Source organism: Ascaphus truei, chromosome 1, assembly GCF_040206685.1.
Source record: "Ascaphus truei isolate aAscTru1 chromosome 1, aAscTru1.hap1, whole genome shotgun sequence".
Classification (NCBI taxonomy): domain Eukaryota; kingdom Metazoa; phylum Chordata; class Amphibia; order Anura; family Ascaphidae; genus Ascaphus; species Ascaphus truei.
In genome coordinates this window covers 189,748,427-189,773,428 of record NC_134483.1, presented here as the reverse complement: position 1 = coordinate 189,773,428, position 25,002 = coordinate 189,748,427, and the positions used below count along the sequence as shown (strand labels likewise).

General features: G+C 42.1%; 1 protein-coding gene across 2 annotated transcripts in view; it reads right to left on the bottom strand.

Moving 5' to 3' along the window:
* Positions 1-25,002, bottom strand: part of LOC142494900 (spindle assembly abnormal protein 6 homolog) — a 138,447-nt gene that overhangs the window by 62,473 nt on the left and 50,972 nt on the right. For both annotated transcript variants that reach the window (XM_075599574.1, XM_075599564.1), the window contains exons 2-6: positions 15,739-15,799; positions 15,319-15,398; positions 14,486-14,590; positions 12,407-12,578; positions 8,756-8,833 (exon numbers count right to left, since the gene is read on the bottom strand). In XM_075599574.1, coding sequence (XP_075455689.1) covers positions 8,756-8,833; positions 12,407-12,578; positions 14,486-14,590; positions 15,319-15,398; positions 15,739-15,799 — 496 coding nt within the window. The remainder of the gene's footprint in view (positions 1-8,755; positions 8,834-12,406; positions 12,579-14,485; positions 14,591-15,318; positions 15,399-15,738; positions 15,800-25,002) is intronic.

The window sequence follows — 25,002 nt, the reverse complement described above, 5'->3', positions numbered from 1 at the left end:
GTTCCCACGCTCTGATTGGCTACCGTACCACGTGACAGGTTTTCATTGACGTCACATCCTTTCTCCCCCAAGCCCCTGACACATGGTATACCAGAGCCAATCAGAGTAGGGATAAAGTTCCCACGCTCTGATTGGCTCTAGTACCATGTGTGCACGGCCATGTGCCTTTTCATGACGTCATCTTAAAGGCAATTGAAGCAAAGCCATTCTGATTGGCTGTGCTTTCATTCCCTTTAAGTGACGTCATCATTTTTTTATTATCGGCCAACACACATGGTTTTCACGGTCCAATCAGGACCGTGGGAACCATGACGCAAAATGTGACGTCATAGGCCTTTAAAAGCCTATGTCGTCTCATTTTGCAGCCAGACGCCGCGGAGGAAGGACCTCCGGAGAAGGAAAAAGACAAGGGCGTGGCCGATGATGGAAAGAAGACCACGCCCTGCCCCGCCCGGAAGGAGATAGAAGAAAGAAGAATACAGATGAAGGTGTATTACAAGTAGAAGACCCGTGGATTGGTTTGGATTTTTAGTTTAATGTTTATTATTTTCAATGGTTTATTATTTTATGGGTTCCTGATCGTGGATTGGTTCGTGAGTAAGCTGGGCAACGGGAGTCGGTGGGGGCAAGTAATGGTAAGTGAACTACAGTAAAGAAATGTATTTTATTTAACTTGTTAATTTTTTCAAAAGGTTTTTTAACCTGTGTATTTTTATTTTTTTGTGGTATATCATTTCTTGCCACTGTATGTATGTATGTACAATATATATGTCTAGAGAGATATACTGTACAGTATACATTCAGGGTAAGAAATGATGATGTTTTAAAAGCTGGATTAGATGTGTTTTTAATTATTTTGTGAGTTTAAAGTATTTTAAAATTAGATAGATGTATTATTCCTTGGTATTGTATTGTGTGTTTGAGGAAGGTCAGGGATACTGTAGGTACTGTAGGCTTGGTTTGGAAAGGTTGTATTTTTGTCGGTACTTATATTTTTTCAAAGGCTTAATTGTTCTGCTCTAGGCGTGAATCTGTTAATGGTTTCATTGTTCATGATTGAGTGTGAAATGTTTAGAGATCTAAATAATGATTGCTAATTGATTTTTGTTTACGTTGATTAATTTGCAGAATGTATACAGTATGGTGCATAGATTTTATGCATTTTGGAATGTGACTTTTTTCATTGGTTTGTGATCATATACAGTACAGTAGATTGTGAGATCAGTTAGGATTTTTAAAGGAAATTGATTTTTAATGTAGTGTCTGTATGGAGAAGTGTTTGGTTGTAGAACAGTATGGTTTTGATAACCCTTCTACATTTATTTGTACTGTATATTTGGTTTATCATGGGTGTGTATATAACGTGTGTATATATATATACTGTATATATCTCTCTCTCTTTCTCTCTGTCTCTCTGTATGTATATATATACAGTATATATATATATAGTTGCATGATGAAGCCACAGTACAAATTCATGGGTGAAGGGTGGGTATCGTGCCTGTGTGGCTTAACCCCTTAATTACCTTTGCGGTTATTATCCGATAAGGTGTTTAAGGGGTTAATTGATATCTGAATGTAATTGCAATGTATTGGCTTGGTTTTGGCTATGTTTTGTGTGGGCAAGAGAAGGAAGGCGCTGGCATCGGACACTTCGTATTGATGAGGTCAGTAGTACTTTATTTATTTGTATATGCTAGTTAATGTTTTTAATAATGGGCAATTAATCTATTATCCATATCTGGATAATAGTTATTTTGCACATTATTGTACTGTAGGTGTTGGGGGGGAGGGTGTATGTATTGAATGTATAGGCCAGGTTTATTTTTTTTACATTCAGGGTTACTTCCGTGGTTTTGCGTGGGACCTCTGGAGACCACCCGCGGGGAATCCTCGGGTATCCTAAAGGGTAGCAGGCTGGTGGTTCCACGGGTGACACATGCGGGGATGATGATGTGTGGTCCCACTTCTGTGGGGGCACCGCGGACCCGTAGTCTGCGGGCATGACGATGTGTGGTCCCACTTCTGTGGGGGCACCTCCGAGCCGTAGGTGCGGGGATGATGATGTGTGGTCCCACTTCTGTGGGGGCACCGCGGACCCGTAGTGAGCACCCGTGAGTTCCCCAGACCCCCATGGGAACCACCCGAGGCCCCGCAGACACCTGTGGGTTTGACCCGGGGCTCCCAGACATCCTTGGGCCTACCGTGTGGACCCAATTGTGGCTCACGGTGACCCAAGGAGACCACCTGAGCGCCATGGTGCTGGCAGGATCCACCAGCAGGTCTCCAGAACCTGTGGAATGCTGCTGGTAAACTGTAGGTCTGTCCAGGTGCCCTGCCAGCCCACCGGGGACTAGCGTGGGGCTACGTTATGGACCCTGAATGTAAAAGAATAAATCTTGTATTTATGGGGGGGGGGGGCACAGGGGGTGGGTAATGTATTTAATAAATAGAATGCTGTTTATTGTGGGTGATTGTACTGTTTTTATTGTGGGTACTGGGGTGGGGGTGGGGTGTTTCCCCAACGGTATGTGGGTAGGCCTCCCTTGTGGGTACTGACTGGGTGGTTAGGCCTCACGGGTGGGGGGGGGGGGGTTAGTGTGGGAGGGTATGTAGGCATCCCGAGTGGTGGGTGGGTGAGGGTGGGTTAACCCCTTCATGACTGTAGCGGTTAATAACCGCTATGGTGATTAAGGGGTTAGGGGACATTACTTTGTATGTTTTAATTTTTGTGTCTGTTTTGCAGAAGCGGAGGGGCCATGGCCAGGATGGGGGGGGGGGGTTAACGGTATGTGGGTAGGGGGTGAGGGTGGTTAGCAATGCAGGGAGGGAGATTTACTGGTAACAGAAACATCTATCTCCCTTCAATGTAATCTGTTTAAAGCCCCCTCCCCCCTAATGTGTGTTTCTGTAAAATCTCTCTCCCTTCAATGTACTGTAATCTGTTTAACAGAAACATTAGGGGGGAAGGGGCTTTAGGCCTTTATATCTCTCTCCCTTCAGTGTAATCTGCTTAACACAAACATTAGGGGGGAAGGGGTTTTTAAACAATGCTGCTGTGTATAATGTATAAGGTTTTTTACAATTAGATAGATGTAATCCTTGGTATTGTAAGGGTTAGTTTGTTTTTAAATTGTCTTTTCTGGTTGTTACTTACAGTATATATTGATTTTGGTTTACTTGCTTGGTTAAAATACTGTAGTTAAGTTGACTTGTTTGGAAGTGTTTGTACAGTATTTACTGGTAGAGTAGCTTGCAATTATATTGTTAACATTCATTTGCAGAATGTACAGTACTGTATATGGTGCATAGATTTAATGCTATGCATCATTTACAGTATACAATGTACTGTAAATGCAATGTACTGTGTGGATTGTAATGTTATGTTTTATACTGTACAGTATGCTATTCATTAACTTCATTGCTCTACACATCTAGGGATTTCATTCCACCTTACCACCTTTCCTACACATGATTTGTGCTGTAGGCATTGGTTACTGTACAGTATATTACTGTATGCTAATGCAGATGTGTGATGCTTTGAGACTGTCATTTATACTTTGACAAGTCTACCTTTTGGTGTGTAGTGTGCATTATCCTTAGCGTTGTATACAGTAGGTGCCTTTAAACCCAGTAACCTACTGTATTGTGATTCACTTTGATTCTCCCTAGTGTTTTTTGAGTCACTATCCTTTTCATGATTAGGGTTGACAGTGTGTGTCGTTCCCTAGTGCTGTTCATTAGTGTTTAAGGGTCCATGCCTCTTTTTTAAGTGTTTTTAAATCATGTACTGTTTATTCATCCCTTTTTGCACTGTGTCAAATAAATAAACAAATATATCAATTGCATACCTGAGTGCTCCCATACGGGTTACTTTTTTCTCTTTTCACTCACATACAGTATGTATATATATATATATATATATATATATATATATATATATATATATATATATATATATATATACAGTATATATATATATACAAAGTATATACTGTACAGTATATATTTATTTCTCTTCATGTCTTTATTTATTTATTTATTTAGATTTATTTATTAATTGTGGGGCTGCTGTGCGTGAATTTTTTTTATTGGGGGTGGGGGGGGTGTTTGGCCCTCAGCACTCAGAAACACAGGCCAGACAGATTTAAACACACACACAATAGGGGGAGGTTTTTTTACATAGCTTGCAGGGAAGTTTAACGCACACACAATAGGGGGATAGGGGGAGGGTTTTTTACATAGATTAGAGAGAAGGCAGGGCGTTTTAAAAGCGAGAATAGGGGAGGGGGTTTTACATAGATTTTATTTATTTATTTAGATTTATTTATTAATTGTGGGGCTGCTGTGCGTGAATTTTTTTTATTGGGGGTGAGGGGGGTGTTTGGCCCTTGGTGTGAGTTTACGACTTGCAGCAGCAGCACAATGAATAAATATAAATAAATAAATAAATAAATGACAATAAATACATTTGAAATACATTTTTATTGATAGTGTACATGTGCAGGGGGTCTCCGGAGCTGAAGCGCACAGGTTTCAGGTCTGGGGACCCCGTGCCCCCCGAGATACAGGCCCCTTTAGGGGGTGCCGGTATCCCTCTGCTCTGCTTGGTTTACAGGCCGCGATCACGTGATCGGGACCTTTAAACGCAGAGCACTCAGCACTCAGAAACACAGGCCAGACAGATTTAAACACACACACAATAGGGGGAGGTTTTTTTACATAGCTTGCAGGGAAGTTTAACGCACACACAATAGGGGGATAGGGGGAGGGTTTTTTACATAGATTAGAGAGAAGGCAGGGCGTTTTAAAAGCGAGAATAGGGGAGGGGGTTTTACATAGATTTTATTTATTTATTTAGATTTATTTATTAATTGTGGGGCTGCTGTGCGTGAATTTTTTTTATTGGGGGTGAGGGGGGTGTTTGGCCCTTGGTGTGAGTTTACGACTTGCAGCAGCAGCACAATGAATAAATATAAATAAATAAATAAATAAATAAATGACAATAAATACATTTGAAATACATTTTTATTGATAGTGTACATGTGCAGAGGGTCTCCGGAGCAGAAGCGCACAGGTTTCAGGTCTGGGGACCCCGTGCCCCCCGAGATACAGGCCCCTTTAGGGGGTGCCGGTATCCCTCTGCTCTGCTTGGTTTACAGGCCGCGATCACGTGATCGGACCTTTAAACCAAGCAGAGGGCTACCGGCACCCCCTAAAGGGGCCTGTATCTCGGGGGGCACGGGGTCCCCAGACCTAAAACCAACGCGGTTCAGCTCCGGAGACCCCCTGCACATCTACACTATCAATAAAAATGTATTTCAAATGTATTTATTGTCATTTATTTATTTATTTTTTGGCGGCTGCTGTGTGTGTGTATTTTTTTATTGTGGGTAGCGGGAGGGTGGGTGAATGGGGTATTCGCCCCAACGATGGTTGGGGAGGGCTTGCGGGGGGGGGGGGGGGGGTTGGGGTAGCGGGAGGGCTTAACCCCTTCATGACCGTAGCGGTATTAACTGCTACGATCGTGAAGGGGTTAAGTGCACCCGCAACCCCCCCCCCCCCCTCCCGCAAGTCGTAAACTCACACCAAGGGCCAAATACCCCCCTCACCCATCCCCACTACACACAATAAAGCGGGCACGGTGGGTTAACCCCTTCATTGCCTTAGCGGCTATCCGCTATGGTAATGACGCAGCATTTTCCGTATTTTTAATAATATTGATCAGGAGCAGGGGGGGGGGGGGGTTCCCTGAGCATTAATCATTAATTTCTGGCTCAGGGAACCCCCTGCTCACTGTACAATATTATTAAAATAATGCTTCTTTACCATAGCGCATAGACGCTAAGGTAAAGAACGAGTGTTTATTTATACTGTATATTGTATGTGTTTTATTGATACTGTACATGTGCAGAGGGTCTCCAGAGCAGAAGCGCACAGGTTTCAGGTCTGGGGACCCCGTGCCCCCCGAGATACAGGCCCCTTTAGGGGGTGCCGGTATCCCTCTGCTCTGCTTGGTTTACAGGCCGCGATCACGTGATCGGGGCTTTTAACGCAGAGCTGGATACCGGCACCCCCTAAAGGGGCCTGTATCTCGGGGGGCACGGGGTCCCCAGACCTAAAACCAACGCGGTTCAGCTCCGGAGACCCCCTGCACATCTACACTATCAATAAAAATGTATTTCAAATGTATTTATTGTCATTTATTTATTTATTTTTTGGCGGCTGCTGTGTGTGTGTATTTTTTTATTGTGGGTAGCGGGAGGGTGGGTGAATGGGGTATTCGCCCCAACGATGGTTGGGGAGGGCTTGCGGGGGGGGGGGGGGGGTTGGGGTAGCGGGAGGGCTTAACCCCTTCATGACCGTAGCGGTATTAACTGCTACGATCGTGAAGGGGTTAAGTGCACCCGCAACCCCCCCCCCCCCTCCCGCAAGTCGTAAACTCACACCAAGGGCCAAATACCCCCCTCACCCATCCCCACTACACACAATAAAGCGGGCACGGTGGGTTAACCCCTTCATTGCCTTAGCGGCTATCCGCTATGGTAATGACGCAGCATTTTCCGTATTTTTAATAATATTGATCAGGAGCAGGGGGGGGGGGGGTTCCCTGAGCATTAATCATTAATTTCTGGCTCAGGGAACCCCCTGCTCACTGTACAATATTATTAAATCTCTCTCTGCTGCAAACACATCTCGCCCCCAGTATGTGCAGTAATTTACTGAACATATACAGTACTGTAGAATAAATGCATAGTTTTATTTATTCGGGTTTATTACACAGTATACTGTATGGCCGGAAAACATCAGCATACAGTACAATATAATCCATCGAAATCCCCCCATTAGCCGTTTTCTTTTCTGAGGAAAAACAAAATGAAAAGTTTTAATGTACAGTAATGGTCAGCCCCCTAAAGAAGTTCCCAGCCAGCCCCACCAAAATAATACGGCAAAAATACAGTACTCACCATACTGTACAGTATTGTACTAAATTTCCCATTCAGCTTGCGCTGGCGCCGGCCCACTTCCAGTCCAGCTTTCATCATTTTGCAGAGGGACTAGCCCACCTGTAGTCAGCGGGAAATCGCTTAGGTACATGCAAGCTTCATCAAAACTGGCTGCGAAATCCATCTCAGAGTTGTAACCGACGGCGGGACCATGATGATAAGCTGGTGCTGCTGCTGGTTCTGGTTCTGGTTCTGGCGCATTGCTTGGCAGGGACTGTCGCTTCTTATTTCGTTTTAACACGACCCTTCGCCTTTTGCCGCCTCCATTATCATAGATACGGGAAAAACCCTGTGACACACACCAATACCCTCCAACAAATTGGGGCTCAATACGGTGAAAACAGGGGTCACTACATAACCTTTTCCTTATTGCATGCTTCCACAAATGAGGAGTTGGCGAAAATCTGTAAAAGTCATAATTTTCGATAAAATACTGATAAATTTGAACAACTGTTGCCATCTTATCCTCTGTTGCATTTATAGCGGCCCATATCAAATAAGCATAACTTCTGTCAGGTTTTTGGAACACGGGCTCCACTTGAACACTCATGTCTCTGTAGAATAGTGTAAGTGAAAATGATCTTTGTCTTTATTTAATACATTACTGTATGTAAAGCCTAAATTGATACATTTTTTGCAACTATTCCTTCAGTCTCAAGGACAAGTTACACAATAGCATACTGTACTGGGATAAAGTAACTTTTTTTTGGAAACGAAACAACTTGCAAAGGCCACACATTACTTAAGTCATGAGTTTATGCCATCTGGTGGACAATCGAAACATCGCAGCCTAGTAAATCATTCTCATTATCATTTAACAGATCAGGCCCCCGTCAGCCAGGCATGAACCGTGGCTGGGAAGGCAAACGCAACGAAGCATGCAAGAGGTGAGCAGCGGCGGATTCCAGGTTTCTGCCAGGTACAAACCAGGCATTTGCTCGAATAAAGTGTGTCGGTGCAGTACAGTGAGCCGAAATCTTATTTCTAAAACACACGTATAGAATATTGAAGACTTGACTGGGCAAATCTAGCCCAGTCAGAGACAATACTGTATACACTATTCACTATATTGATGCTGTAACTGACCTTTCACTACATTGATGGAACCTCTCCAAAGAAAAGCAAAACAGATTTTTAAATATAAATTAGTTTTTTATTTGAATAGAGGAACAAATAAATAGTTTGCTAAACAGAGTTATTGGGACACATTGTTTAATGGGGCTCTGGTGTAACGTAGATACAGTCAGGGCTACAAAACAGCAACACCGCTATGGAAGGTGTCAAAATCAATAATCCCAGTTCAGAAAGAGGTCTGGTCCATAACAGGAGGCTCTTCATTCCATCTTTCCTTAAACAAATAGTGTGCTCCTACTTTGTGACTTGTCTTCATAAAGTCACAAAGTAGGATCACACTTTGTGACTTGTCTTCATATTGACCTTGGAAATGTCCAGTAACAAGGGTGCAGTGGCCATTTTGTATTTAACCAGACTATCAAAATTAAGTATCTGTAGAACCAGGGCGTTCCCCATGCTAGAAATAGCACAGTACATCTCTATGGGATCATTGGTTCCAATTATGCAAAACTAATGGGGGGTATTGCTGCTCTAACAAAATTACACTCTCTCCATACTACATAGATTTATTACAATGCTAAGAATATATGTTTTACACGTTATAAAGATGTGCATTAATGTATCTTGAAAATAAAAATCTGCAGACAAATTAGCATAAGAATTATTTGGTTTACCTGCTGGGATACACAAAGTCTTTTTGAAAGATCCTCCTCAGATTTTTGCAGTTTTTCTTTTAAGGTACAATTTTCCAACTAAAACATAAAACTCAATGTCAAAAGAAAGATATAGAAAAAGACGAAAAAAGGAGAGATGGGCGAAAAAAATGTGGATTTGGATCTGCCTCTGATCAAATCAGTCTCAAATAGGCCAATTACTCCCGTCTCTCATTTTTTTTTCTATCACCGACAATCCACGTGGCGGATTGAGAGAGTGGAAGGCGAGAGAGAGAGAGAGAAAGCGGAAGGCGAGAGAGAGAGAGAAAGCGGAAGGCGAGAGAGAGAGAAAGCGGAAGGCGAGAGAGAAAGCGGAAGGCGAGAGAGAGAGAAAGCGGAAGGCGAGAGAGAGAGAAAGCGGAAGGCGAGAGAGAGAGAAAGCGGAAGGCGAGAGAGAGAAAGCGGAAGGCGAGAGAGAGAAAGCGGAAGGCGAGAGAGAGAGAGAGCGGAAGGCGAGAGAGAGAGAGAGAGCGGAAGGCGAGAGAGAGCGGAAGGCGAGTGAGAGAGAGCGGAAGGCGAGTGAGAGAGAGCGGAAGGCGAGTGAGAGAGAGCAGAAGGCGAGTGAGAGAGTGGAAGGCGAGAGAGAGCGGAAGGCGAGAGAGAGCGGAAGGCGTGAGAGAGAGAGCGCAAGGCGAGAGAGAGAGAGAGAGAGAGAAGAAGGCGAGAGAGAGCAGAAGGCGAGAGAGAGCAGAAGGCGAGAGAGAGAGGAATGCGAGAGAGAGAGGAAGGCGAGAGAGAGAGAGCGGAAGGCGAGAGGGAGAGCGGAAGGCGAGAGAGAGCGGAAGGCGAAAGAGAGATTGAGAGCGGAAGGCGAAAGAGAGAGAGAGCGGAAGGCGAAAGAGAGAGAGAGCGGAAGGTGAAAGAGAGAGAGAGCGGAAGGCGAGAGAGAGCGGAAGGCGAGAGAGCGGAAGGCGAGAGAGAGCGCAAGGCGAGAGAGAGCGTAAGGTGAGAGAGAGAGAGCGAAAGCGGAATGCGAGAGAGAAAGCGGAAGGCGAGAGAGAAAGCGGAAGGCGAGAGAGAGAAAGCGGAAGGCGAGAGAGAGAGAGCGCGGAAGGCGAGAGAGAGAGCGCAAGGCGAGAGAGAGCGTAAGGCGAGAGAGAGAGCGAAAGGGGAATGCGAGAGAGAGAAAGCGGAAGGCGAGAGAGAAAGCGGAAGGCGAGTGAGAGAAAGTGGAAGGCGAGAGAGAGAGAGCGCGGAATGCGAGAGAGAGAGCGGAAGGCGAGAGAGAGAGCGCAAGGCAAGAGAGAGAGCGCAAGGCAAGAGAGAGAGCGCAAGGCAAGAGAGAAAGCGCAAGGCAAGAGAGAGAGCGCAAGGCGAGAGAGAGCGTAAGGTGAGAGAGAGAGCGGAAGGCGAGAGAGAGAGCGAAAGTGGAATGCGAGAGAGAGAAAGCGGAAGGCGAGAGACAGAGAAAGAGGAAGGCGAGAGAGAGAAAGCGGAAGGCGAGAGAGAGAAAGCGGAAGGCGAGAGACAGAGAAAGAGGAAGGCGAGAGAGAGAGAGAGCGGAAGGCGAGAGAGAGATTTTTAACAATCTGCATTGCAGATTTTGGATTCAATATGGAATCTGATAACAGCTTCTTAAAAATACATCCGATTTGTATCCAATGGCGGATTCGGATTAATCTGCTCAGATTTTTAAGTAGCTAATCTGTTGATGGATTTTGGCTGCTTCAGTCCGTGTAACTCAACAGCTAGAATGTATCCTTAAATTACTTAAGTAACATTACCATCTATTATAGTTTACAGCTAAAACTGCTGGAAGTATTGGCAACAAATGATCACAAACAGGATCCAAAGATGTTGCACTGCTGGGGAGGTGGGCTAAACCCTGCTGTAGAAATCAAAGGACACTCCGTATATTAAGACATTACAAATGGCATTAAGAGTTGAATAATATATATTTTTTTAAATACCATAAGTATTATTTAATACTACAGAACTGATTAAAATGAAGAAAAACAATGACATTTTACGTTTTGCTGCTTTAAAGTTGTCCAAAAAGCCAATACTAAAAAAAAACAAGCCCGTCCCTCGAGAATGCACCAACATGGAAGAAAAGAAAACAATGTAATATGAGAGCTGCATCTAGTAAAACAAATACAATTAAAGAAGTATTACATTAAGTAAGGACATTAGTACCACTTATAACCTCAAATAAGAGAGTGACTAGTACAAGAGGTAAGTAAATGTGAGAAACACATACTGTTAATGTAAATCCACTGCATGAAGTTTAACAATTAAAATATAGCTAACAGGGTTGCAGGAATGTTAAACGTGCATTTCAGAGTTTGTGTAAGAGAGAGAATCTCGGCTTTGAATTCATGGTTGTTTTATTTGCGCTTTAAACATGCCATAAAAAAACAAGCAAGTCTATATAAAATTGTAATTGTTTTACATTATACTACTTTTCTTCGTAAAATAATATTTTAATTCTTATTTAATCATTAGTGTAAATATTTCAGCAGTTATTTGTGTTGCCAGAAGCTCTGTATAAGACAAAGATACCATTAAAGAGGCAGTCCCTCTAAGCTCAAGATAAAAATAATTTCTAAATCAATAACAAATCATGCTAAAAGAAAACATGTCGTTTTTGGTTTACTTGGAAATTACCATTCATTTTCCTTTATGCAGGGACTCTAAATGGGGGTTGTATATATGAATGGCCTCTGTTGCTTGACTGCTAAAACTCTGACACAGGCCCTAATTCTCTCCTGTCTCTATTACTGTAACCTCCTGCTGTCCAGCCTTCTTGCCTCTCACCTGTCTCCCCTACAATCTATCCTAAACGCTGCCAGGATCACTCTACTCTTTCCGAAACCTGTCTCAGCACCTTCCCTGCTGAAACCTTCCCCTGGCTTCATATCAAATCCTGTATCACACATTCAATTCTCCTCCTGACTTTTAAAGCTTTACACTCTTCTGCCCTTCTGTACATCTCAGCCCTAATTACTCGCTATGCACCATCCCGACTCTTGCGTTCTGCTCAAGGATGTCTTCTCTCTACCCCCTTTGTATCTAAAGCCCTCTCCCGCCTTAAACCTTTCTCACCAACTGCTCAATACCCAACAAGCACCCCCTCTATCCACCTTTAAGACCCACCTTAAAACACACCTGCTTAACGAAGCATATGAGTAGCTCCGTGGCTAATACTATACACCTGCAACATAAAGCTTGGCCCCTTGCAAACGCACTTACCAGTATGCCCTCCTAAAGTATCTGTATGTTCCTACTGTATCTGTATGTTCCTCCTACCAATTAGATTGTAAGCTCTTTGGAGCAGGGACTCCTTTTCCTAAATGTTACTTTTATGTCTGAAGTACTTATTCCCATGATCTGTTATATGTATTATTTGTTATTTATATGATTGTCACGTGTATTATTACTGTGAAGCGCTATGTACATTAATGGCGCTATATAAATAAAGACATACATACATACATAGCATATTTCCTTTCCCTTTAGCCCACCATCCATCTTGTCAAAAGACCGTTCAAAATAGATACGTTCTCCTGGAGTCTGAAGTCCAGCTTACGGTTTGTGTAACTGGTGAATTTGTAACACGTATTTTAAATTAAGGGTTAAACTTCTACAAAAAAAACATAGTAAAATACAAACCTTTAAATTTTTTATGCAGGTAGCTAGGTATTTTTTTACATCACTATCATTTCCCGCTAAAAGCTTTAGGGAAAGGTGAATGAGGTGTTTGAAAGGGTTTGTTTCAATTATGTTTAAGCTCGCGGGCATACAGTCCAGTGCATTTGAAGATGTTAACAGCTGAAGTAAAAACCTGTAAAAACATTAGAAAATATTATCAATTAATATTTCTTGTAAAAAAATGCTAGCCTGTAAAATCAAGATATCCCTCTAAGCCACTTTAATAGCAATATTACATGTGACAAACAGCATGTGGAGGGCAGAATTATTTCTCTAGCACCGCATGCATGTTCAAAAACATAGCAATCAATTTGTATATGTCACCAAAAACACAACACGTCAAATCTAATATCAGTCAAAAGCACTGAAGGGAAAAAAAGTTAAAGTTTTTTTTTCTTCACCAACGCTCATTTAAAAATATTATTTTATTGATTTAAAAAGACAGCATTTTATAATGAGGTTACTGGGGTGTATGAGGGTGGCCAATATATTTGTTGCTGAAGTAGACTAGCGGTGTGTGTTGGTCACTGATCGGTAGTGCATTTGATATGTGCCATTTCTTGTTTTCTATAATACATCCCAATATAACTCTTTACAACTATACTGTTTACTGACATTTCTGTTTCTTAAGATGTTAAAGCTTAGCAGTGCAATCTTTCAGGGAGGGATGACCCTAGGCACAATCAAATACTCTTGCAATCTTTTTACTGATCGATAAAATAGAGTTAAATAACACCAGATTCTGTACTCTAGAGCAGGGGGGCGCAAACTTTTTTCCCTGCGCCCCCCTGACGGCTGTCCCCTTGCTCCCGCGCCCCCCCCAACCCCAACTTACCCGCGCTCCGGCGTAATGACGTCACGTTGCCATAGCAACGTGACGTCACATGACCTCGCAGCGTCATTTTGACGCCGCGTTGCCATGGCGCCGCAGGGAGGAAGCCGCCGGAGCCACGGTAAGTTAGGTTTACAGAGGCCCTGCAGCTCCCCCGGCACTTAATTTAAGTGCCTTCGGGAAGCGCGCGGGACCTCTGTAAACCCCGCGCCCCCCGTCGGCAGTGTCGCGCCCCACAGTTTGCGCACCGCTGCTCTAGAGCAAGGGTGTTCAAGACACACAACTCCCCCCCACACACCCCCCGCCCCTACCAACAGGTCAGGTGTTAAGGATATCCCTGCTTCAGCACAGGTGGCCGAGTCATACGTTTTAGAATATTAAAGTACTCCTCAGTAGTAACCCTTTGGGTTTATGTATAAACTGGTAATAAACCAGACAAGGTGATACAATAAACCACAGGTTCAAATTACCACCATCACTTGAGCATTATTCAGCAGATACACAGTCTCCTTGTGTGTAATAACCGTCATGGATCTACTTCCCGACATCACCTTTTGCATGATCATTTGTCTGCACAATACAATGCAACTGATAACATGTACTGTAGGCTACTTGCTGTTAGCAAGAATAATACTGAAATTCTGCTGCGTGTAAATAGAGAACCATATTCAAAATTCCCAAAACCCAGTATATATTTTGAAGTAGCAAGTTCTGATAGCGCACATGCTGTGTTAAATGGGCACATTATCAAACTTCCCGTCATATAATTAATAAATGTAAAAACAGGACATGCTCATATTAATATCATGTCAGGCATTATCACAGAAGGGGACCCATGACATACAGTTATCCTATCATCACACAAGGGTTAATGAAGCCAGCGTGAATGAACACCTTAGTTTAAAGCTTTTTGCCTGTTTTTGTGCCATAGTTTAGAGGGGATATTCAATATAATATTATTATGTGTTTAATTATACAGTACAACATAAAAATGCGTTAATTAATTAAAAAAATGAATCAATATACACACAGGGAGTGGATGGGAGTTCTATAGCTATATTGCATTTTTAAGGTTTCCACAGTTCTTAGAAGGTTGAATACCACTGTTGTGCTGCAAAATAAAATCTTTATAATTTCACAAAATCAGCAAGAAAGCAGAAATGAAGCAGAAATGAAAGGAATACAAGTAGAAAACAAACAGCATGTACCTAGGCACTGCTTTGTCTTGCTCTGATATGCATTGCTCAAAAAGGTCAATGAATCTCTGTGGAAATGCAGAAAACTCCACTAACAATCCTTGCTGGTTCTTTAAGCTAAGAAGAAAATAAGAGAAAAATGTTAATGGGAGAAAAATAGCCCATCTATGAACAGATAAGAACTTGTGTATAATCAACAATGCAATCCCCTGCTGAGAAGAACATTAACAAAGCCTCCAATTCACCTGTTATCCCATCTTGCGAATTTTGTTATAACCATCAATCAACCAATCTTGTTGGACACAGAGCAAAAGTAAGCAATTCATGAGAATAATGTTGTGTTTATGCTACGTACAGTTTCATGAACTAATACCAGCTTATACATTGTTGAAGGCAGAACAAGAAGTCAAATTACTGTACCCTGCATGTCCCATGATTTAAGGAACATTAAGAGCAAATGTGAGTCTTGTTAACTACAATAGGAGAAAGGCGAGATGATTTATGATCATATGATCGGATGCTATAAATTTCACTGCAAGTTGGTTTGGCACTAAAAAGTCTGGAAAATATAGGAAATGATCAAACACAATTGGTTCTATTTACCACAACATACTAGCTATTGCCTCTTATCAACAGCCTTTCAATAAATGGTACTTGACTACTAGACTTTACAAATTCAAAATTAGCATTTTAACACCCAGCAACATTATAGGGCCTGCAATGCAATGAATTAAAAGACCCATCTGACACTGTTGGTGTGATCATCTCCCTGTTCACTTCCATAAATCACTCCAATATGTTTATTATCACAACGCAATATCATTCCATCATGCATTCAAATTTACCTTTGAAAGTCTTCTTCTCCCAGAGTGAGATTGTATAGGAAAAATGGATCTGTATCATCGGAAAGTCGAACAACTAAATCCTGGCAGAGAAAAGGAAAAGAAATAGCAAAAAGTTGGTCTTTTGGCCAAAGTAATAGTCAGCATGAGTCAGGCTGTGATTCACTCTGATATGAGGCCAAGTCATTTACTTTTCAAGTATTTCCTGATAACAAGGGAAACAATTTAACATTCAGTTATTACCTGCGAAATCTTCCTTTGCAACTGTGGCTTAATTCCAACAATTATCAAAATGATGGCTCATTGTTAAGTAGTGTGCAGAACTCCTTGACTTTTCTTTTTATTATATAAAAAAAACAGGTCAAAATTGAATTCACAGTCCCTTATCAACCAACTGGAAGTAAACGCTGTGATCCTACATACCTTTTTGTGAATAGGGTTTGATGAGGAATGCGTTTCAACTGTTAACCGGACATCGGCCCATCTGAAAGAAAACAAAAGCGTGTATAGTTTCACACAGTAAATAAAAAATACAATTTGTGATGCATTTTTTGACTCAGACAGGTCTGCAAGCATGTCTTTCCCCATTATCTTTTAGCAACCAATGCTTCCATTGCAGACAGGTATTCTGGGTAACGACATGCAAATGAGCACGCACAGTGACTCACTCTTTACTTCTCATCTATTTTAACATGGATCCCTATAAGCTTATACCTGCCGTATTACACAGCTTTTCAGCACAGCCTGGGTTAAAGAAGTGCATAGCCAGTAACCTTACTCACAGAAAGCTGCTTCAACCTTTTGGGTCTCATCAGTGGGAGGTTAATAGAAGAGAACATTTTAACTATTTATGTACCACTAAACATTTTGTAGTTCCTAGCTAGTAACTTAACGTGTATTGACAATTTTGAAGCTACTTGTTTCATGCATCAGAGACTCATAAATCATATTGTGTTACCATATAAGCAAGTATGCACCTTTGAGAAAGCGCGATCACGCGCGAAACGTGTGTCAGGTGACCAGAACGTGGTGACGTCACTGCATCCAAGATGGCGCCCCCGCGGCTGTAGCTGCTGCCTCGAGACCGGGACACCTCTCCCCTGGCATCCTACTCCTCTTCTCCTCTACAAATGACGGTGCTAAGAACGATAACAGCACCCAGGAGCTAAGTAGTACATTTCATCAGTGTGCCAGACATTTATGTCTAGGGAAATAGCAGTAGACTGCAGTATATGTTCTGCCTCCTTCCCCACATAGCTACTATTGTGACATTTTTACTACTATGCAGGATACTTGCATTATTGATGTATAACAGGGGGGTTGAGTCTGGGGTATTGCCCATTCACCGTGAACAGCACTAGCTGCTCATGTACTGTGCATACTTGCTTATATGGTGACACAATATGATTTATGAGTCAGTGTGTTTTATGCCCCATACACCTACCAGTTACCAATATTGATTAGGCCTGATTAGTGTTGTCCACCGGTTTCAAGCTAGGAGAATATGCATGCGACCTCTGCACCAAACAAACTGTAGTATAAAGAGGCTATAACTGGATACGGTCCTTGAACCGTGCCTCAGAGCGCCCACGAGAGCACACTTTGTGCTTGCCCTTTGCAGAGCTCTCACGCCATTCAGCTACGCATCTCACATCTATATGTACATCCACACATTATTTTTTGTGTGGTTTAGTATTCATTCTACCACTATAATCTTTCTGCGTCGTTGTTGTTTTCACCCTGTTTTGGTATTTATTTTACACACCTTTTAAGTGGTCTAGGGACATCACACAGATGCATACTATCTGACCATTCGGCTTTTAGTTAATCACCCCTTCAGATTTAGCTTCAATGACCTGCATCATGTCAGGTTCATTGAATTATTGACATTAGGATTTCTATAGGTGATATGGGCCTCCCACTCTGGAGCTACATACAGGGGATTATCTGAGCGAAGTAGTCCACATTAAGGTGGTGTAATACTATTATCTCCCTACTACTTAGGAAGATTCTGTTGGTTTGCCTACTAGGGGCTGGTCATGGACTGTATATACCATGCCCCTCTATACAAATATGTTTTAACCTTCTCTTGTGATTAAAAGGTTTTTAAATATATACTCATTATTACACATCACTGGCCTTTCTGAGTGCATTCAGGGAGGAATCTTCTTTCTGTCTGTCTACCTATACCCTATCCTCTTTTGCACCAGTATTTGGCACCATTTAATAGTTATTACTGTTTCCAATCTCGCTGATGCGGGAGCATCCCCCATCCCCTCCCTTCCCCCTCTCCCATTCCTGGACTTAATAATTTCTATCTCACAAAGAAGCTTCAATTATGGGACTAAAACATCTTCAATAATAGTAGAGAAAAAATACATTGTGCCCATAAATAATGTGTTTGGAACTTCAGCCTACATTTAAGAAAGCAAGAGCAGTGCATTGAGAAATTACCTACTGTGAGACGGTTGATCCTTTTAGAAAGCATCTAGCTACTTTATAAAGACAAAGCAATCAGTATAGTCACAGTAGGGAGAATGTTCTACATTTCAAGTGCTTTAACTAAATAATTTTCTCCCTGTGGTAAAGATTAAATTTTCCCTTGGTAATAAAGGATTCTTAAAAGTGGTAGCAATTAATAATGAAAAGCCCAAGTAAATGTTTATATTGAACAAACCAGGTATCATGGTATACTATGGAGCAAGGTTAGTATACGTGACCACACTTAAACACTCTTGTTCACTGTTGGATTCTTTTAATCCTTCATTAATTTAAATCATCTCATGCACGCCCCATATTGTAATAAAAAAAAAAGATCACTATTTCTGCACTTCTCACAAAATATAATTTCTAAAGTAAAGTGTAAATGACATGACATTTTCATTACCGGTCCTGAAAACTAAAACCTCCATCTCACTGGACTTATCACCACAATTCTGCCAGTACTCTGTGAAAAACTCCCTGCTAGACAATTGTTCATTTAAACAGAACAAGTTTTTTTTTTTTAAATAGGTGAGAAGCTGAGGGTCTACAACACTGAACCACACTATTTTGAGCTCGGGGACTCCCTGCTTGCTGAGATACACACCTCAATAGGGGGTGATAGTAGCTGCTCTGCAGGATTAAAGATCCTGGTCACGCGGGCCAATAGGAAGATGAAAGGGATGACGTCCCAGCTTCCTATTGTCCTGCATGATATTTAAGCCGTCATTTCAATGGCCCCATACAGTCCAGCCGAAGCGGCTACCGGCACCCCATATGGAGGAAAGCATCTCGGGCTGCAGGGGGTCCCTGGAGTTGAACTCAACGCAGTTCAGCTCTGGTGAACCAGTTTCATTTGTATAAAGAAAAAAAGGGAATGCAGATTTGCTTCTTTAACTAATACACTTGGGTTCCAATTCCTACTTTTAAAACTCTTCAGGGTTCCTGCAGTTTCTACATCTTTGTTCAGGTCAAATCCCTCTTCAGGAAAACATGTCCACACAAGACACACCCCATTCCCAGTTGCCCCTTAAAGAGGAAATCCAAGCCTGCACATTTTTAAAGTTTTTTTTTTATACAAGATTGAAACAGGGGTTCTTTGGAGCAGAACCCCATTAATTTCAGCTCAGGTGACCCCTGATTCCAAAGATCCCTCCGAATTAGGTGCCGGTAGCAGCTCTCCTCGGCTGCCAGATATCACGTAATGGCAACTCTTCAAAGATTTCGCATTCTGGAGGCCAATAGGAAACTGTGACGTCATTGGTGTGGCTTCTTATTGGCCAATGTGACGCCAGAGCTTTAAACTTTAAAGCCCTGCCTGCTCAGCCGGAGCAGCTACCGGCACCTACTACAGAGGAAAGTATCTCTGAAATCAGGGGGTCCCCAGAGCAGACATTAATGGGGTTCACCTCTGGAGACCAGCTACTTCAATACTGTGTAGCCAGGGTCCCTCCGTTCCCCCTGTCTCCTGGTTTCTTTCCCCCTTACGTGTGTGCTGCTGCGGGGGCGAGCGTGTATAGTCAGGGACATTCCCCAGTTCGCACATGCGCAGTTAGCAGCGGCAGCGGCCATTACAGTTTGCACATGCGGTCCTAATGTTAGATAGCTCTGCAAAAGGACTTCAACACCCAGCAGCCTCTGGGGACTGCCCTATGATCCCTGTCACATGCAGCCAGACAGCCAATAGGGCTTGCAGCTTCTCCTGCTGGAGAAAGATACAATGTTGCACACAGACCATGTGAGTCAGTTGGTGCTGGGATAAGGTAGGGGAAGGTGTGTGTAGGGAGCAGTGCTCCTACACTAGGCCAGGTTACCCCCTAGGCCCAGCTAGGCCCAACTCACCTTTAGTTTTTGGCTGCTCTAGGGAAGGCCTCTAAGGTAGAGACTTTGCCCTGTTAGCAGTCAGCTTAGTCAGGGACACAGCTGCAGTGCTGCGTGCTCTGACAAAGAAGGGTCAGTGTTGCAGTGAATCATCTACTACAGAGCAGAGACTGTCTGAACGGTGAGCTCGGTCAGAAGGAGACCATCCACCAGGAGAAGGAAGCGAGCGCTGAGGCTTCGACGCTGAACACAGACAGGTCCCTTTCCATTGTTCTGCGGTACCCGGTTGCAGGAGCACCGGGCAGGTATTATCCAAATCACCAAGTGCACCACCTATACACTTCATCTTAGTGGGCAGCGCTATCCCACACGTTGGTGGGGTTGTGGACTTTTGGGTACACGGTGTTGAGGGATGAATAAGGTGTGGGGGTTAAGGCACTGTGAGAAGGAGGATAGTTGTGCTTAGTAGTGTTATAGGGTGACACTGAGGGTTATTGTTGATGTATGTGTATTGTGTTATGTTCTATTCTGCATACGTATAGTAAACTGTTATACTTATACTCCTGTGTATGTGGTTACTATATGTGGGTCCTGTGTAGGGGACATTCTACACTCCTAGAATCCTACACAGGTGGAGGCGCTGTATGTAAGATCATTCCAGAGGATTCACCCCAGACTCTCATTGGCGGAGGCTCAGGCCTCCTGTGAGCCTAACAGGTAAAAGCACCACACACCTGGTAACATTCATATAGGTTCCCCTCACATGCACCCTATCTGTGATTGGGGGTGCGGGAATATGCGTTACAACTGTATAAACAAAAATTTAAAACATTTGCAGTCTTGGATTGCTCTTTAAGGAATAGAAATATGGGAAATCAAGTCAGGTTCACCCTGAGGAGCATCACCCTTCATATTGGTTCTCATTTATAATCTCTAAAGTACATCAACTATTGCTTGCAGGAGTGAGCAGTGTCCCAATTTATTAGCTCAAAGCATGCAGCTTCGCAATTGTCACCTGACATTTGCATGCTATCCACCTTCTCTTTTCATACACACGCTTAGTTACCTTGTTCTCTCTCTCATGCAAGCCCTGGATTTTGTCATTTCTGTCGGCTTGCCTTGTAGTAGGAGGACTTCACCGAGTTCCAAAATCTAACTAAAAGGTGCAATCCCATCTAACCGTCCAGAAAACCACCTTTTGTAAGGAATAGAACAGGCTAATGATTGGTTTCCCTAAACAAATATATCCATGCTGATAGCAAAGATTTGTCTGCATTCTTTTTGCGGGGAAATTAATTACACGTTTTATATGGGCCTCTGGATGGGGAAGTGTTGGGCAACAAAGTGTTTTCTTTACCGTAATTCCACCCTGTCATTTCCAGAGCCAATAAAGAGGGAGCTCTGGATGTGCAAGCACCCGCTGAACATATTGTGACATTAGATAAGAGAATAACTAGAGGAAATCCAAGCTCTCCCAATGTTTAGCTGACCATGTTGACACTTTACAGATGTAGCAGACGTCATTGCGCAATTAAGTTGAAAAACTGTGCAATGTTCTTACTGGGGGCTTGATTTGTTTCAATGCCGCGGTTGCAGTAAGGTAATGGGATATCATGCATCTTTCATCTGTCACTTAAAAAGGATTTTAAAATGAAAATATACCAGCAAATTTGTGTAAAAAATAGGGAATGTTGGTGAATATTTGCATCTGCAATTGAACAATTAGCCTTTGCTCGAACATTTCAGGAATTGTAACGTTTTGGGATGCACATCTCTGTGCACAGGCAGTATGGTACCTAGATTAAGACAAAAGCCTTCTTGGGCAACATTTTTTTACAGAACAAGAACATTTCTAGGTGTAGCACAGAAGACCACATAACCCAGCCTCTCTTGCTCAGGGCAGTGACTACTAGGACCAAAGTAAACTAATGGCAGCTCCATGTTTAATAGATGAAATGTGAATGATTGACAAATCAAACGGGTAGAAGTATTTTTAAATTTAAGTTTAACAAAATATTTCTATGGAAGATAACTACACTAATAATTAGTTTTAATTGTAATTTGTTATGTAGCATGCTATGTGGAATCGCCCTTTTAAAGGGGCCAGTGTGGGGACAGCTGCTTTAAACTTGATTTTTCTTCAATTGAAGCAGGTGGTCATATTTGAGACACTGAAGTGTACTGCAAAAGCATTTGTTTTTGCAGCAAAATAAGGAAGTACTAGAAAAGCAATTAAGCAAACCTGCAGTATATGAAGCAGACAACCATTTTACTGCACTTAACAATGACATGTGGTACACTTCGATAAATGAAACATTAAAGCAGGAATCTCCCCCTCAAAATAACAAACTCAAAGTACTCAAAGCCACACTGTGCAGTTGTTTTTAAGAGATATTCAAAATCTACACATTTCAAACAAAAAGGAAAACCTTTATAAATATTATCACCATGGCAAACTTGAATGAAGAATGCCAATATTCAAGGATGACATCTTTAAAATGCTTAGTATGATAGGTTATGATGGACTAAAATGTATTCCATCACACATTTTATTCCTATATTTTATCTATATGTAACACATAAAGTGGTCTATGTACGAAGACTTGCAAATTGCATATTTCTCATTACATTGTCACAAGAAAACAAAAAAAGTAGGTGTGTGCGCGTGCGCACAGAGATTTTGATGCGGGGTAAGCGTCAGTAATGTTTGCTAGTGAGAAAGAGAGAGATTGGTGAATATAGGTGTTATGAGGTAGAGCAGTAAAGATGCCCATATGTAATTTTGGGCCTCATGCAGAGAGCATCGTTATTTCAAAACTCGCCATTTTTTGTTCAATTTCCTTCAGAAAACGGCATAAAATGGCGAGTTGCGAAAAACGCGCCATTTTTTTTTTCTATTTTTAAAACTCGCCTCGCGGCTGGCGAGAACCTCCATCGCGCCATTTTTAAAACTCTCCGAATGCAGAGAGGTGCGAACGGCAAGTAGCGGCTGTTCGCGCCAAAAAATGGCGCGATTCTCGCATTTTTGCCGCGCCACGAAAATATGGCAAGATGGCGCTCGCCGCCTATAGTAAAGGGGAAAAAAAAGGCGCGAATTTGTTTTTACACGTTTCTGAAGCGCGCATCTCGCCAATTTAAACTCGCCACACGCATCCATGTTAAACATAGCAGAATTCGCACTTTTCTGCATATGGAGAATAAAACTCTCCAAAAAAGCTACTTTTTATGAAATTCGCCAATTTAAAAATTCTATGCTCTCTGCATGAGGCCCTATATGTGCTATAATAAATGTGTATATTGTGCCCTTAGAGGGGCCTACAGTATGTACCAAGGCAATTTTTTAGTGAAATTGTCGCATGTTGCGTTATTTTTGTGCTGCTCCTCTTTGCCCAAATTAAAAGTTCTCTCTGCGCCATGTGCCACCATATTTTAGGAACATGTCCTAACATTTTGTAAGAGATTGTGCAGTGATTACAAAAATGCAGACACAGACTACCTAAAATAACATCCAAGTGTACATTTTTGTTCCACTAATCTTGTCCTAAATTTGTATCTGTCTTTGTTGTTAACAATTTCAATCCACAGTATTTTTTATTAGTTTTCACCTCAAACACAAACTTGACTATGAAATGTTCCATTTTTTTTTAAAATATGTATTTTTTGTGTAAACACAATTACTTGTTGGGAAGCCTTTAAAAAAAAAAAATTTTAAACTTGCCACCATTATATTTTAGAAATTACTTTAAAATTCTGATTTTGTACATGGCTTGCGTATTTGCAAAAGGACGTAAATAAACGTTATTAAACATTTTAATAAAATACCTCAGCTGCAACCACAAACTTTAAAATGGAAGCAACATTTTTTCCACCAAGAATGAAGGCCACCAAGTCCTTTATAAAAGCTGTATCATATGTATTGCATATTTTGTAATATTTATTATTGAGCTTGTAATGGTTAATGCAGCTGTCAGCTCTGAAAGTAATTTTTTGTATTTTATTTTTTGCTTTTTTTAATAGTTTGTATTGAAGTTTTTACATTTTCAAAATCTGATGCTTCATTCACAATCTATACGCATTTGAAATATTAAGTGTCCAGGAAGATAAAATGAAGCTACACATCAATGCACATTGTAATTTTAAAGCTGCCATGGTAACTGCCAAATATTAAGAAAAACATTTTCATTTTCACACAAAAGAGCAAGACATGCTCATACTAACATTATACAAGGAACTATTATAGGATTCTGGGTGGATTGCTGCTTTTAAGATGTTTTTACCTAAATGTTTACATGTTAAATAATAATATATTTTTTAAAAAGTTGTGTGCTGAGCACGCGCATTTTAAGTGAAACGTCTTTGTTTTTGGTCACTGTTATGTCACAGATATTGTATTTGTAATGGTGATATTATTAATTAAAATTCAAAACACAATGTCAGTGACAAAACGCAAAGAAGTTCGACTTAGAATGCGCGTGCTCGGTAAACACTTGTTTTAGCTATTTGCACTTTTATAGTTATACTAACTGTCTCTGTGTACACTGGCGACACACTTTATTCGAGCTCTGCTAGTCCCACGAATTCGGGTATACCCGGGTGTATTGAGGTTTGTGACTGTTTTCTGCCCGAGTGCATTGAAGTATTTTCCAGGCAGGGATTGAAGCATTTTATTCCCGCTGGCTGCAATACTGCACAGTATATATATATATATATATACTGCATTACAATTCATGAATTTATGCCATCTGGTAGACACGCGAAGCATTGCAGCCTATTAAATCCTAATCATTATCATTTAACAGATCAGCCGCCCGTCAGCCAGTCATGAACCCAGGCTGGGAAGGCAAACGCAACGGGGCTTGTCAGAGGTGAGGAGCGGCGCATTCCAGGTATCTGCCAGGTACATACTGGGTATTTGCTCGAATAAAGTGTGTCGGTGCAGTATGTGCGCACGTGTGTACGTCTGTGCATGTGCGTGCTACCATCTCTGTTGCCTCGGTGTGTGCCTCTGGTGCCACTGTGTGTATGTGCCTCTGTCTTCCAAGCTGGGTTGTTGTTGCTCCTGCGCATGTGGGCCAAGCCCGGCCGCCACTGCGCACATGGGTCGAGCCCGGTCACCACTGCGCATGTGCGGCGAGACCAGACAGTGGTTTTTTTGCGCATGCGCGACGGCACGCACCTATTAGTACCATGACATCACTCACGTTATGGTTTTTCGTTAAAATGCAAGAATTTTTCCATGAAAACCCTGTAGGCACCGGAATTGCCGAACTGAGCATTTTTATCATGGAACAAGAATCACATTTCTGCCTGACCCCCCTTCTGCTTGTCAGCTCCTTAAGTTCAGCTGCATGCATTTGTTCCACATACACACACCGTGCCTGTGTG